Raw genomic sequence first — 13768 nt, 5'->3', positions numbered from 1 at the left:
TGGTCGGTGGATTCAAACATCCCTTTTCCATTGCATTAAGCAGGATATCTCTGTTCTCTTTAAGGGTAAGAAACAGCTACCATCTTTAGCCATTGTTGGAATTGATAAAGATGATGTTCAACAGAGCCACAGGCTCAGAAAAAGTCTTCTGAAGTTTGATGATGAGGTCTGATTAGCTTGCTGCAGTAGATTAGCTAGCTGCAGTATTTTAGCTAGCTGCAGTAGATTAGCTAGCTGCAGTAGGCTAGTAGTCAGTGTGTTCATACGTTGGTAGAGGGTGGGAATAGGCTGGTAGCTAGCATGCTGCTAACGCCACAGTTCAGAGATAATTTACTTGTTGTGAAATCAGGACAGGACTGTGAGCCCTAACATATCTATCAAAAGAAGCTATGTCATAATTACAGTGCTGCTTGAATGTTTGTAAGCTCCTTGAGTAGTTTAGGTTTTTCTGTTGTTTTACCAGGATTCTCTTATTTTATCATCCACAGTTTTTGTATATGAAATCTCTGGTTTATGTTAATTACTTGTTTTGATGGTAATTTGTGAGTTGTCAGCAGACTACATAAAACATGGATTTAGAGCGTGTGCACAAAAAAAATGATTCACCACTGCATTGGTAAAAAATTAGATAAAAAACAGATGTGAAACACATGTGGGTGCTCAAGTAATGGATTAAGTAGACCAATCAAATAGGACATCCAGTTTTGAGACACAGTGGTTAAAAGGAAGAGGAAACCAATCAAACCACGGTTGTGTCAATGTGTAAAGCACACAGATCAACTATGCTGAGAGGAAAGGAGACATTTGCTTCATCCATCCACTGAAACACAAATCATTTACAAGCGGAGGGCACTCAGCATCACCGCAACTCCGCCCAAAAGTGGACAGCCATCAAAATTTACACTAAGAAGCACCAGAACAATAATAATTCAGATAAAGGCTCAACCCAATCATCTCCTCCAGAGAGTTGCAGACCACTCTGGCAGCACCTGGGATAAATGTACATGCGTCTACAATTAGGAAAACAAATCTATGGACATCACATTTGTGGGATAGTTGCCTGAAGGAAGCCTCTGTCCTCCAGAAATAACAAAATCCCCCTATTTAAATTTTGCCAGAGAACACTAAGACAAACCAGAGGCTTTCTGGAAGTCCATTCTCTGGACAGATAAGTCCAAAATTAAATTATTTGGCTACAATCATAGGCGCCATGTTTGGAGAAAAATTTAATCTGCATATAAAGAGAAGAACCTCTTCCCAACAGCGAAGCATGGTAATAATAATGTGAAGGTTTGGGTCTGCTTTTCTACCTGAATAACTTCTATTTTCCATGGAACCATTCATTCCCAGCCTATCAACAAATTCTTGATCAGTGTCTCCTCCAATCAGTCATGGGGTTGAAGCTGAGACTAAAATGAGCTATACAACAAGACAACGACCCAAAGAATTCAAACAAAGCTACAAAAGAATGGTCTAACTGTACGTTCACACCGAACGCGATAAAAACGCTCTGTGTGGCCTGTCCAACAGGCGATGAGTCGCTTGGGGGCGTGTCTCACTCAGAACGAGCTGTCGCTGGTGGGCGTTTTCCTAACGGCACGTACAGAAACAAGGGTTCAGCCTCTCTACACAATTCCTAAACATTAAACAGTCGTACAGACAATTCACAAACAATAAATAATTCTATCTTTTATAACTACTACTAAGTACAATTATTTAACATAATTATTTCATATTACAATAAATGGGTTTACTTAAATATAAAATACATTATTTTCCTTAATGTAGTAAATCATTCTCTTAATATATATTATAACATAAATATATTTGTCCATAATTTAAAATATTGTTAACTTAATGTAATACATAAATCCTTGGATGTAATTAATATAGTCTAGATGGAAACAGGGGTCCACGAGCACATAGTGGATTTTTTTTCGCCACCTGTTTTTTCTTAATCTTTGAAGTGTCTATTTTAAGGTTCTGACAGGTAACAGGATGAAATAATGTCCAATGACATTTATTTTTAACCCTTTAATGCATCTATGCTAATTCCGAACCGGAAAAAAAATATGAAGAAATTGGCATAGCTCCTTGAGTTAACAACCTAAACAGACAAATGAGCACACTTTTCCATACAATTCTGGGCCAAGGAATTCAATAAAATGGTTATTTTTACGTTTTTGACACATTTTGACTTAATTCTGGCACAAAGAGATTAAAAAAATAGCAGAAAATGTTAAGGTCGCCTGTAGGTTTTTACATTATACTAAAATCCTGTGCACTGGATAAAAACATCTTGAGATTTTTCTTAATCCTTGAAGTGTCTACTTTAACATTTTGACAGGTAACAGGACAAAAAATGTCCTGTGGGGCTTATTTTTAACCCTTTACTACACCTATCCCAAATCCGAACCTAAAAAAATATGTAGGAATTGGCATAGCTCCTTCAGTTAAAACCTATAAAGTCAAATGAGCACACTTTTCCATACAATTCTGGGCCAAGGAATTCAATAAAATGGTTATTTTGTAGTTTTTGACACATTTTGACTTAATTGTGGGACAAAAAGACAAAAAAATAGCAGAAAATGTTATGGTCGCCTGTATGTTTTTTTTACATTATACATTATATTCACATTATGAAAAGTCTACTTTTAGATCCTGACAGGTACCAGGAAGAAAAATGTAATAAGCTGCAGAACTAATTGATGATAAAATCTACTAAAATCTACTAAAAATTTACTAAAAATAAAGTATTAGTATAGTGTAGTACTAATAATTTTAATCCTCATTATCACCATTGAAGAGATCATCAAAGTCTATCTTTTAAATCTCTGTCCCTTCCTCCTGATCATCTGTCCCCTCTCCAATCAATTCTTTCTCTTCTGCTCTTGCAAAAATGTCAAGAGAAGGAGAGAAGATGGGGTAAACTGACCAGACCGGCTCCAACACCCCCTCCTCCATTGTCTTCTCCCAACCCGTACCCTGATCGTAAGGGTTTGGCCTTTCAGATTTTGGCTGATCTGTCCTTTTTTAGCAGGAAACCCTGTAGTTTACTCTGTCTACTTTAAAACTTGCATCCAGGGCTCTGTTAACACCCACCATCTTTTGCAGCATCTTGATGATCTCTCACAGTATCAATGGAGGTCAGTTGGCCAATGGACATACATAACATTATCTCCTGTTGGAGCTCATTGCTGTCCTGCCACAATGTACCAAGCTGCAGCTTCTTCAAGGGAGCTACTTTTCCCTTGCCCTTGAGAGCACTGGTGCAGCATAGTATCCCAGAAGAGTGCTCCAGTATTTAGATCCCAGAGCTCCAGCTAGCTCAGAGACATTCACTAGCTTACTATGCAGGCCAGTTCCGTGGTCAAGAAACATGGTAAGGTTGACACTGCTGACATGGTAAAGAAGGTTCAGTAATATGTTGATGTTCGGGGTCCTCATCACACTGGACTTGTACCCCCACTTTACAGCTTGGTGTAGGTACAGGACAACACGGGTGTCTGTCTCCTCCTGGTTTGACTGCAGGGCGTAGATCTCTGAAGCCTGAACCCTTAACAAAATGTAAAATTTTTTACACATACCTGTATATTGAAGACTCCATTCAAATGTTTTTATAGCGTTGGATATGTGATGACAGCTAATGTTAAGCACCGATAACTATGGTCTGAGCCTTATATTATACGGTTGTTGCAGTTCGAAGTGTCCAATCTCACATTTCTGTCCTGATGTCACTATTAGCATTTGAGGCATTTTTTTGTACAAATGAATAATGACATTTTTAAACTGTAATTGCACTTATTACATCTCCCCAACTGTTTAATAATAATTTATTGCACATCGGCCATGATGCAAGTCTTTATTCTTTATCTGCTGCACCTAAAAATAAAATATTGTCTGATGAAGACTGAATTAAATGATTAGTTTAAAGGTTTTATTCAATATTATGTCTCCATGTTTAGAGTTATTTGTAGGGGTAAACGGACAGATTATGTTAGTAATGAGCACAGTTGATTATTCAGTCAATATAGAACCAAAATTATTTTATTCAAGAAGTAATTTACACTCTTGGACATAATAGTCTACTAATACTGTACAGTATATATTATACCTGTCAAGTCTCCCGTTTTGGCCGGGAAACTACCGTATTTTACTCCTCTTTCCCGCCGTCCTCCCGTATTAGTATTTTCCCGTAAATTTCCCGTATTTTATTAAAATAAAAAAATATATATTATTGAGGAGACAGGGCACTGACCGCGCTGTGTCTCTTAACCAATCGTGGAGCTGGTTCAATGAGAAAGTCCCGCCTTTTAGGAGAAACAGCCAATCAGTTTGCAAAGGAGGGTCAGCGTGGGGAAGCCCCCCGTCGCTGTGAGTCCAGGCAGCTAGTCGGAGCAGCTGATGTTAAACAGATCTGGATATTCAGCGATTTTTCTAAAAGAAAGGTAACGGAGCTAACCATGTAAACTGTGATGATATTGTTTCTGATAGCTGGTTAAGAATACTCGTCTCCGAAATAAAACACACAGATTAAACCTTTTAAAATAAAAAATACAGCTGGTGACTCAGTTTAACTAGAAATGTGGAGAGGACCGAAATTAACTGAACTAATCAGGGGTGGAGTAATCAAAAGAAAGAAGTATTCATTAAAAATTATTGTGTAGGCCCCATTAGAACTAATTTTTACTGATGAAACATATCTGGTCCATGTCCTTTTAGTAAAAGCTCATGATACTATTTTTAGGTCGCCAACAGTCATTTTGCAAAATTTGTGCACCTTTTGTTCAATTTTAAATCCATTAAATAAATAAAAAATATATCATATAAAAGAGTGCATTTATTACAAAAAAGTTTTTGAAATTTTTTAAAAAAGAAAAGGATTTTTTATTTGGCTGTATTAAAAGAATGACATATGTAGGAATGTCCACAACATTTCAGATTCTGATAATCTAATTGTAGTGTGTAAGTGGTTCACTTGTGGTTATTTTAGATTTTTTGTAAACCTGTCTTAAAATGTAAGGCAGGGATGGGCAACTTCCATGATGGAGAGGGCCACATTTTTTTCAGCATGACCATTGGAGGGCCACATGACCTCGCACTTCAAATAATTGAATATGAAAAACGCTACAAATGATTTTCAATAAGAACAAATTTTATATGAATTTATATCTGTATGTTTACAGCACCATTTATCAACAACTATTTTCTGCATATTAATGCATTTTAATACGGCAAAAGACAAACCGTTTGCTTAAAAAAAGTGCAAAAAGGAAGTCCTTCATATCAAAGAACAAAAAGTTTGCTTAAAAAACTGATTGCAAATACAGTAGTTCCTCTGTGTAAAATAAGTTCATTATAACAAGTCCTTCATAAGCAACATAGACAAAACATTTGCTTATAAAAGTGCAAAAGGCATTTGAACTCATTTATAACAAAGAACAAAAAAGATTTAAAAACTGATTGCAAATAGCTCATTCAATAATAGCAGAAAACTAGACCACAGAGGCCCAACATTTATTGAAGCTAATGAGAGAGCTGTGGTTTGGCCTGCTGGCTCACAATGGACTGGATGTCAATGTTCAATGTCAATTTTCGTGGTTGTTTGGCAGCGCCCTCTAGCGGTCAAAAGTAGAATTACGTTTTTTTTTTTTTTTTTTTTTTTTAATTATGAAATTATGAAATTATTTTTGATCTATTCGCGGGCCGCACTGAGTGATGACGAGGGCCGTGTGCGGCCCCCCGGCCGCCAGTTGCCCATCCCTGATGTAAGGGATACTGTACCTTCGTTGGGCTGGTGGGACGACTTTAAGCGTACAGAGGAAAATATCCCTTATTTTTAAATCTAAAACTTGACAGGTATGGTATATATAATTGTGTAATGCAGGGTGACAATGTCTAATTAACTAGCTGATTAATTTGCACAGTGTATTTTGACTATTGTCTATTTAGATATCTGCTAATACAGCTGTTAAACAGGCCACTATAAAATCATATCTTCATTATATTTGCACCCCCGAGGGATTTGCCCGGAGTCTTTGTATTTCATCCTTGTTAATATAAAGCACCTGGATTCACTCTGTTTATGAAACGTGCTGTATAAATAACTTTCTCCTGCCTTCTCTTATTCATTCTTATTTTACAGAAAGTAGCATAAAAATGTGAAAATTGATAATTTAGTCAAAAAACTTGACTAAACGTGACTTTTGAGAATATAAACATATATTGCAACAACACAGCTGCAAATGATTTGAATTTCTGAAGTAGGTTTCTTGAGAAAATCAGCCCCAAACACTTTAAAGTCAGAAATACTAACCTGTTTACTACAGAATTAGCTTTAACATATAATTACCACGACGACACAGTCGACCATATCACATATCACAATAGGACATAAATATTTAATACCTGAGGAGAATGCAGACCATGGATGGTAGTCTGAAAGTAATGCTGATGTTATAGTCACCTTTCTTTATATTCATATTCCCATAATTCTCACAGTGATTGGAGGTGAAGTTTATTCAGCAGTGTTTGAAAGAGCATGCTCACACTGTCGTCATAACCCATGTTAATATTTTACCGTTTACTGACACTGATAAAGTTTACACACTGGTAAAAGATTAACTTGAAATTGTTCATTTGTTATGTGTAGACACTGTAGAGATACTGTATTATTAGAAGACTAGTGAGTAGTTGCACTAATTGTCCAAACATGTAGGGACACCACTTCTAACAAAGGTGTTCAGTTATCATATTTTTTCGCACTATAAGACGCACTATCAATAAACATCTATTTTCTGGTGTATTTTCATACATAAGATGCACCAGATTTTAAGGCACATTATGTGACACTAGTAAGGAGCAGGGGTGTCGCCATACTTTCCTTCTAAATCAGCAGGTCTCGATGCTTAGTGGTGAGACCTGTTAGGCTAAGCTAAGTAAACAAAGCTAAATACTTAGCCTAGCTTTACAGGTCTCACCACCAAGTGGAGTGTAAACAAAACTGTAATTCTTTAAAAAAAAAACATTTTCTTTTAAAGTCAAACGAGTGCTGGATGTTTGTCTACACAGATTTCTCTCCTAATTTTTTTTATAAAAGTTTGTTTGAGCGAGTAAAAAGCTTCTGTTTATTTACAGTAAGATTAGATTTTTAGATTTCCACTAAAGCTAATGTCACCCAACAGCACTAGACTGAGGAACCCTGAGTGCTCCGGTAATAAAGGGTGATATTAGCTAGCGGTTCGTCCCATGTTGCTTGTTTTAACACAATAAACATGCAGACTAAACTCCTGTATAACGCTGTACTTCAGTGGAGTGACTTTACTGTTCCTTACAATCTGACTGGTAAAATTCATCCATGAGTTGCACCAGATTATAAGGCACTCTGACATTTTTTGGGAAAATTAAAGGATTTTAAGTGCTCCCTATAGTGCAAAAAATATGGTACTAATTTGCAGTCAACCACATGCACACACTCTCCAGACAAGACACACATGAACCTATTGAAATGTCTTCTCTGAAATGATGGATCTGCATTCAATACTTTTGGAGTTGGGTAGTTGCCGATGAGGTGGTGACCTTTCAACCTTCTTACTTTACAATTCCTGTTTCCTGTCCTAAATGCTATCATATACTCACAGCAATGCTCCAATATGACACTGCATTTTATGAGTATTTTACCCTTTTCTGATTTGGGGTTGTATATGTGCAGCAACTGTTTTATAACACATAGAAACACCAAATAAAACAGATGGGACATTACATAAACTGATGTAGTAAGAGTTCACCATATAATGAATACTGGAGTGCTCTAGGTTGCTGAAAGACCAGCAGACATATTAAACACAAATACAACCATGTTTCACCATGATACAAATAACATTATACACATACAAACAAACAAATCCAAAATATGTTAAATCAGCTTTAAACACAAAAGTAGGGAAGCAAATCCAAAAACGCTTAATTAATATAATAGAAAAAGGACCAAAAACTAAGAATCACTCTCGTTTGGTGTTTTTTCTCCTCATGCACAGCCTACAGCAGCAATATCTGATCACTCTGTACGTAATAAAGACTATTAATGAAACTACAGACAGCAGGAACAGCAGGACATCAACAGAGTGATAAGAATACCAGGGCATTTTGTAAGATTCAGTTCGTAGATGAGGAGCACCACCATGCCTCATAACATGCTCGATCCAGAAGACAGCATTATCTAAGGGCTTTACAGGTACGTCTTTATGGAGTCTGGAGAGTCTCTGCATGTTTTCCCGGTATGAAGGATCATGAAGAACTTCTTTTACAGTTTGGAGGAAGGAGTTCTTGTCCAAGGTTGCAATGTCCACCATCTTAGCTGCTCCCCTCACTTTCATTTTTGAAAGATTGTCAGGCTGATCCCAGATGAGCCCGAACCCAACAAGAGGAACTCCATGATAGATAGCTTCTTGAACTCCATTAGTTCCACCATGTGCCACAAAGGCCCTGGTCTTGGGGTGACCAAGGAGATCATTCTGAGGCATCCAGTCCACCAGTAAAGTGTTGTTTCCAAGGGTTGATGGTCTTTCTCCTTTATATGCCCAGATAACTTTCTGTGGAAGCTCTGCAAATGCTTCAGCTACTGCATCAGCAACATCACGAGGAAGCTGTTCAATCAACGTGCCCAGAGACATGATGATGACTCCATGTTCACCAGAACTCTGCACAAAGTCCTCAAGATCTCGTGGAAGAGACTTTGATGGTTTGCACTGAAAAGCACTCATGTAGACAATGTTTGGCATAGTGGGTCGTGGGAATTCAAAGATAAAGTCACTTCTGTAGAGCCATAAATCTGCTCCTTGGACTATTTCATAGTAGTTTACTCCTGGACCAAAAACACGATCACACAGTGCGTTGTACATTGAGTTGAGGTAATACTTGATCTGTAATTGTATGATCAAGTACATAAGTACATTTTTTACTCTCTGGAAAAAGCTCATGCGATCAGAAAACTCCATCATCGGCACAGGGATATAGGATAGTGGTGAAGGAGCTGTGGCAAAATGACCTTCTCCGTGGACTGTCCATCGAACGTTAAAGACAAGAGGCAGTTTCAGAAAGTGTCCTATAATGACCCCACTAATCAAAGCAGGATCTGTAAGACACACATCATATTTGGTATCTTTTAAAGACTTTACCAACAGCTTGTCCTCAACTACACGCAACAACACTTTCTTCTCATTTTCAAACATGTCTATTTTTTTTTCCCACAACTCTTTTTCCAGTTTCAGACGAGGGAAAATTGAGCCCTCCCTCCGGATTTTCAAAAGTTTGTTTATGTATCCACCCATGAACTCCTCATCAAACATGCCCGTACTTTGTATGGTGATTGAAGTGTAAAAAGGGGAAGATTCTTCGATATACCAGCTATTTGCTGCTCGTATGACTGTAATGTTGTGTCCTTTGGAATGTAGTGCCTCCACCAAAAATTTCATGTTGATCCAGTGGCTGCCATCTACAGGGACGACTAGAATGTTCCCACCTCGGGTACAGACTATCAGCAGGCTGGCTAAGAAACATGCTACCACTGTGTGTCCATTCATTACTGCACCTAAGGAAGAAAAAAGACGGAGAGAAATTAATTGAAAAGAAAATTGCAGGTAACATTTTTGGCCAAATTACATTTCAATCACTAGAGCCTATAAATGAATCGAAGTGAACAAAAAGTCTACTGCAAACTTTATTCAAATTGCTCTTTATGACTATACAACAGGCCACACCCTCTCAGATGTGAAAACAATTGTTGTTTTCCTCCATTTCTACATCTGACAGAGATGGTGGAACAGTGTAGCCGGGTTAATCAATCAATCAATCAACCTTTATTTTCACTCTGTAAATACATTGAGGGTAACCCTCATTTTCAATGTAGGCGAGCTTACATAAAGTTACAGGGATTAAGAATTAAGTTTAAATTATAAAATAAGCAAACAATGTAGGATTTAATTAAGGAAAAATAAAATAATTCAAAATAAACAGATATGGAAACAGGCTAAAATGTAGAGCAATAAAACAAAGAGATAAATACGTAGAATAATAACATTTAAGCACAGAAAAAAATAATGGTAATAAAACATTAAAAAAATAAAGGACTAAAATAACCACAATTATAAAAAGTAAATGATGGAACTAAAATAAATAATAATAATAAGTAACAAATATATTAAGAAAACATAAAAGGAAGAAAATAAATGAAATAAAATAAAATAAAATAAAAATGTAAAGGTCAAAAGTAAAAGCAGTAACAAAACAAATAAAAAGATGAAACTAATAAAATAAAAGGGCTAAAAGGTAAAACATAAAATTAGATAAATAATAAAAAAAAAAATATTAAATAAATAATATGTAAAAGAAAAACTAAAACAGTTACAGGCTGTCTGAAGGTGGTTAGAAACTAGGAGTTTAAAATGATTTAGTGACACCAGTGAGCTGAGCTTTAGGGTTTCCTGTAGTGAATTCCAGCTCACTGGTGCTGCTCTGTAGCTAAAAGCAGATTTTCAGTAAAAACTCTAGGAACCTGACCGGTGAGCCAGTCACTAGAGCGGGTCTGATAATTACTGGTGTTTATAGAAATCATGGATGAGATATAAGATGGCGTGTGGCCGGAGAGATAATTGTAAATATATATATAAGTCAGTGTGTTTCTCTTTGAGCTGCTGAGGACCAGCCTACATTTTTGGTACAGTCTGCAGTGGCGAGTAGAGTAAGGGTCACAAGTAATGAACCTTATAGCAGAATGATGAGTCCAGAGGTTTAAGGGCACTGGTGGACACCTGCCTATAAATTACATCAGCATGATCCAACACTGACAGTAAAGTCGCCTCTACCACTCTTTTTCGAGCAAACATAGACAGAGAAGGCTAGAGAAGACAGGCTAGAGAAGAAGGCAGACCTGGGCTAAGCTAACACAGAACCTATAAGAGTGAGGCTAAATAACAGTACAACCAGAACCTGAAGGGAAAAAAAAAAAGAAAGCAGTAAACCAAGAGGAAAAACTAGTTTTTTTTTAAGTTAAAGACTTATCAGATATATAGCATGCTTACAACTCAAAAACAGTTTTTGCTAATTTTGCTAAATGCAATAAAATCTTTAAATGGGGAACAAAAAGAAAAAATTTGACTTGGGCAATGTGAAAACTTTGTTAAAACTTTGTTAAAGACAAATAGCAGAACTTTTGTGCTAAAAAAGTGAATTCACAAATATGAACTTTAAGTTTAAGCTAAACATTTTTTATCTACCCTATACTAGACAGCTTGGATAAATCAGTGGTGATTTTAGTATTAATTGGCACACGTGGCCAATGGCTGGAAATAAATATCCATATGGATGTGTGGTCATGGCACTCAGAGGTTCAGAGGTTGCTTTCAAAAATCAGAATATATATATATATATATATATATATATATATATATATATATATGCATTACTGTTTATCAATTAAAAAAGAAACAAACCTTTAGTTATTATATTTTCTACAGAAAAAAGGAAATGCTCATGTATTCATGTAAGCATTTTTAAGCATTTACAATAAACAGAACAGTAACAACAGAACAACATAAATAACAGAAAAAACTAAATGTATAAAAGGTAAACCTTCTAATGTACCTGTCTTGATGAGAAAGGCATTGTGAATTGTAGATTGGAGCCATAAAATGACTGATAAGACACCATATAAAAAATCTAATTCCAAAAATGATGGAGAATTAGACTGTTCACTGATAAGAACAGATCCTACATTAGCCCACATACAGTGAGAAGCTTGCAGGTTAAGAAAAAGCTAGTTCAGTTAGTGTAGATTAAATAAGTTATACATTATTAAAATAACACAACTGAGTCAATGTTTTAATAATTTGTATCGTCAAATAGAATAGATACAAAAATTAAAGCCTGAATTAATTACCTGAATAAAACTGTACAGCATGAATGGTATCCTGCTGGAAACGCTGGTCTTTTAACACCTTCCCGTCTAAATGCTGTGAGGAGATTTAAGAGAATATTCATTTCTCAGTCAAGAAGCTTGGAGAGTTTTTGCCTTTACAACCCTTGTTAATGATTGGCCATTTATTGACACGGCCATAGCTTACACAGCAGTTTCCAAAGTACATAAAAGTACAGTAAAAGGGGGAACTAAGACACTTTATTATCAGGGTCATTATCAGAATACTGTGCTGTACTTTTGACCCTCATAACCTGACTTCAGTGATTTCAGATAAGATTTTTTTAAATCTGCAGACTATACAGAAATCATATTGTTTCATTTTACCATATTTTTCGCACTATAAGGCGCACCCGATTACAAGGCACATTATGTGACACTAGTAAGGAACAGGGGTGTCGCCATATTTTCCTTCTAATTCAAAAGGAAACAACACAAGAGCTAGCACGGTTAGCAGGTAATGCTAATACTGCTCTAGCAGTGCTAGTCAGGGTTAGCAGCAGGCTACAGGCTGATAACACTCACCTGTAAACTGCAAAAGAGCTAGCGCTTAGCCCGGTTAGCAGCTAATGCTGCTCTAGTCTTGGTGCTAAAGAATGAAACTGAAACTCCTGTATAATGCAGTAATTCAGCGGATTGAATTTGCTGCTCATTTATATAAACTGATTCAGAAACTGAATTATATATATTTTTAGAGCTGTATATATACTTAATCCAATGACAAACCTAAAACATACCACATATAATCTAAAGCACACTCATATTCCCAGAAATATCAGTTTCCATGCAGTGGTATTTCTTATTAAGGTCTTTTCATGGAGGACAAAGGCTCGTCAGTGGCTGGGTCTGATGTTTTTCTGTAAAAACTTACATGACTGTGGGAAAAGTCAAGTTGTGAAATGATTGGTAGTAATCTTGCTGCAGGAGGCACTTCAAAAGCTGGCGGGAGCATTATTTCTGCATTTCACAGAAGAGCATTTCTAAAATATTCTCTTTCACACCATAGCAACATTTCACAACCCTTACACTGAGGTTCCAAATGCATAATAAAATCAAATTATGACTAGAATATTCATAAATTCATGAATATTACTTGTAGTGCACAGGTTGGCATAATTATATGCACTGTAAAGCATTTTTCACTGGCCTGTGTGTTAAATTGAATTGCTCTAATGGAAAATTCTGCATTCTGGAATACTGTTATTGAAGAAATCCCAGAAACATGTTGAGGAGATTTACTTATGATCTGTCATTTTTAGTGAGAGATAAACCTTTTATAAATTACTGCAACACATTTAAGCCAAAACATCATTGTTGCTTAATTCAAGTTTTACGTCTCTCATTCTAAGACTTTGCAATTGTAATTTTAAGAAATATTTGCATTTATTATCAAAGAAATATCAAAATTCAATATTTAGTGTAGTTTTTGCCAATGGATTTTTGCATTATGTTTTTAATTTAATGCTTGAGGCATGTCTGCCCAAATCCTTTACACATAAACTGTCTCACTGCAAGCAGTATATCTACTCTGTACAATATATTACATCAGTATGAAAGCACAACCCAACACCCAATATTCATATATATATACAAAATGCAAACCCAAAGTTCCTTGAGCTCTAAAGAGTCTTAATATAAAGCAAATCAGATCAGCCTCACCGATCAGTAAGAGCATGGGGTCAGGGGTCACTGCTCTGAGGAACAGAGTTGTTGATGAATCAGGCCTGAAGTAAGCTGATGCTTTCTTTGACCCAGGGAAGGAATCCATACACTACTACAACTGTTTTCCTGCCATCT

At 36.2% G+C, this 13768-nt stretch overlaps 2 protein-coding genes across 5 annotated transcripts in view; one reads left to right on the top strand and one right to left on the bottom strand.

Moving 5' to 3' along the window:
- Window positions 1-13768, top strand: part of elfn1b (extracellular leucine-rich repeat and fibronectin type III domain containing 1b) — a 214009-nt gene that overhangs the window by 108156 nt on the left and 92085 nt on the right. The window lies entirely within an intron of this gene.
- Window positions 1-13768, bottom strand: part of LOC103043077 (UDP-glucuronosyltransferase 2C1) — a 17404-nt gene extending 3636 nt beyond the window's left edge. The window contains exons 1-3 of one of the 4 annotated variants that reach the window (XM_022668637.2): window positions 13631-13716; window positions 11936-12008; window positions 8038-9589 (exon numbers count right to left, since the gene is read on the bottom strand). In XM_022668637.2, coding sequence (XP_022524358.2) covers window positions 8038-9581 — 1544 coding nt within the window. In that variant the 5' untranslated portion in view covers window positions 9582-9589; window positions 11936-12008; window positions 13631-13716. Of the gene's footprint in view, window positions 1-7995; window positions 9590-11935; window positions 12069-13630 lie in introns of those variants that run through there. The other 3 variants (XM_049469787.1, XM_049469789.1, XM_022668634.2) reach the window with 3 other exon arrangements.

The sequence above is a fragment of the Astyanax mexicanus genome, chromosome 21 (assembly GCF_023375975.1).
Source record: "Astyanax mexicanus isolate ESR-SI-001 chromosome 21, AstMex3_surface, whole genome shotgun sequence".
NCBI classification, from domain to species: domain Eukaryota; kingdom Metazoa; phylum Chordata; class Actinopteri; order Characiformes; family Acestrorhamphidae; genus Astyanax; species Astyanax mexicanus.
This window is presented reverse-complemented; position numbering and strand designations above follow the sequence as displayed.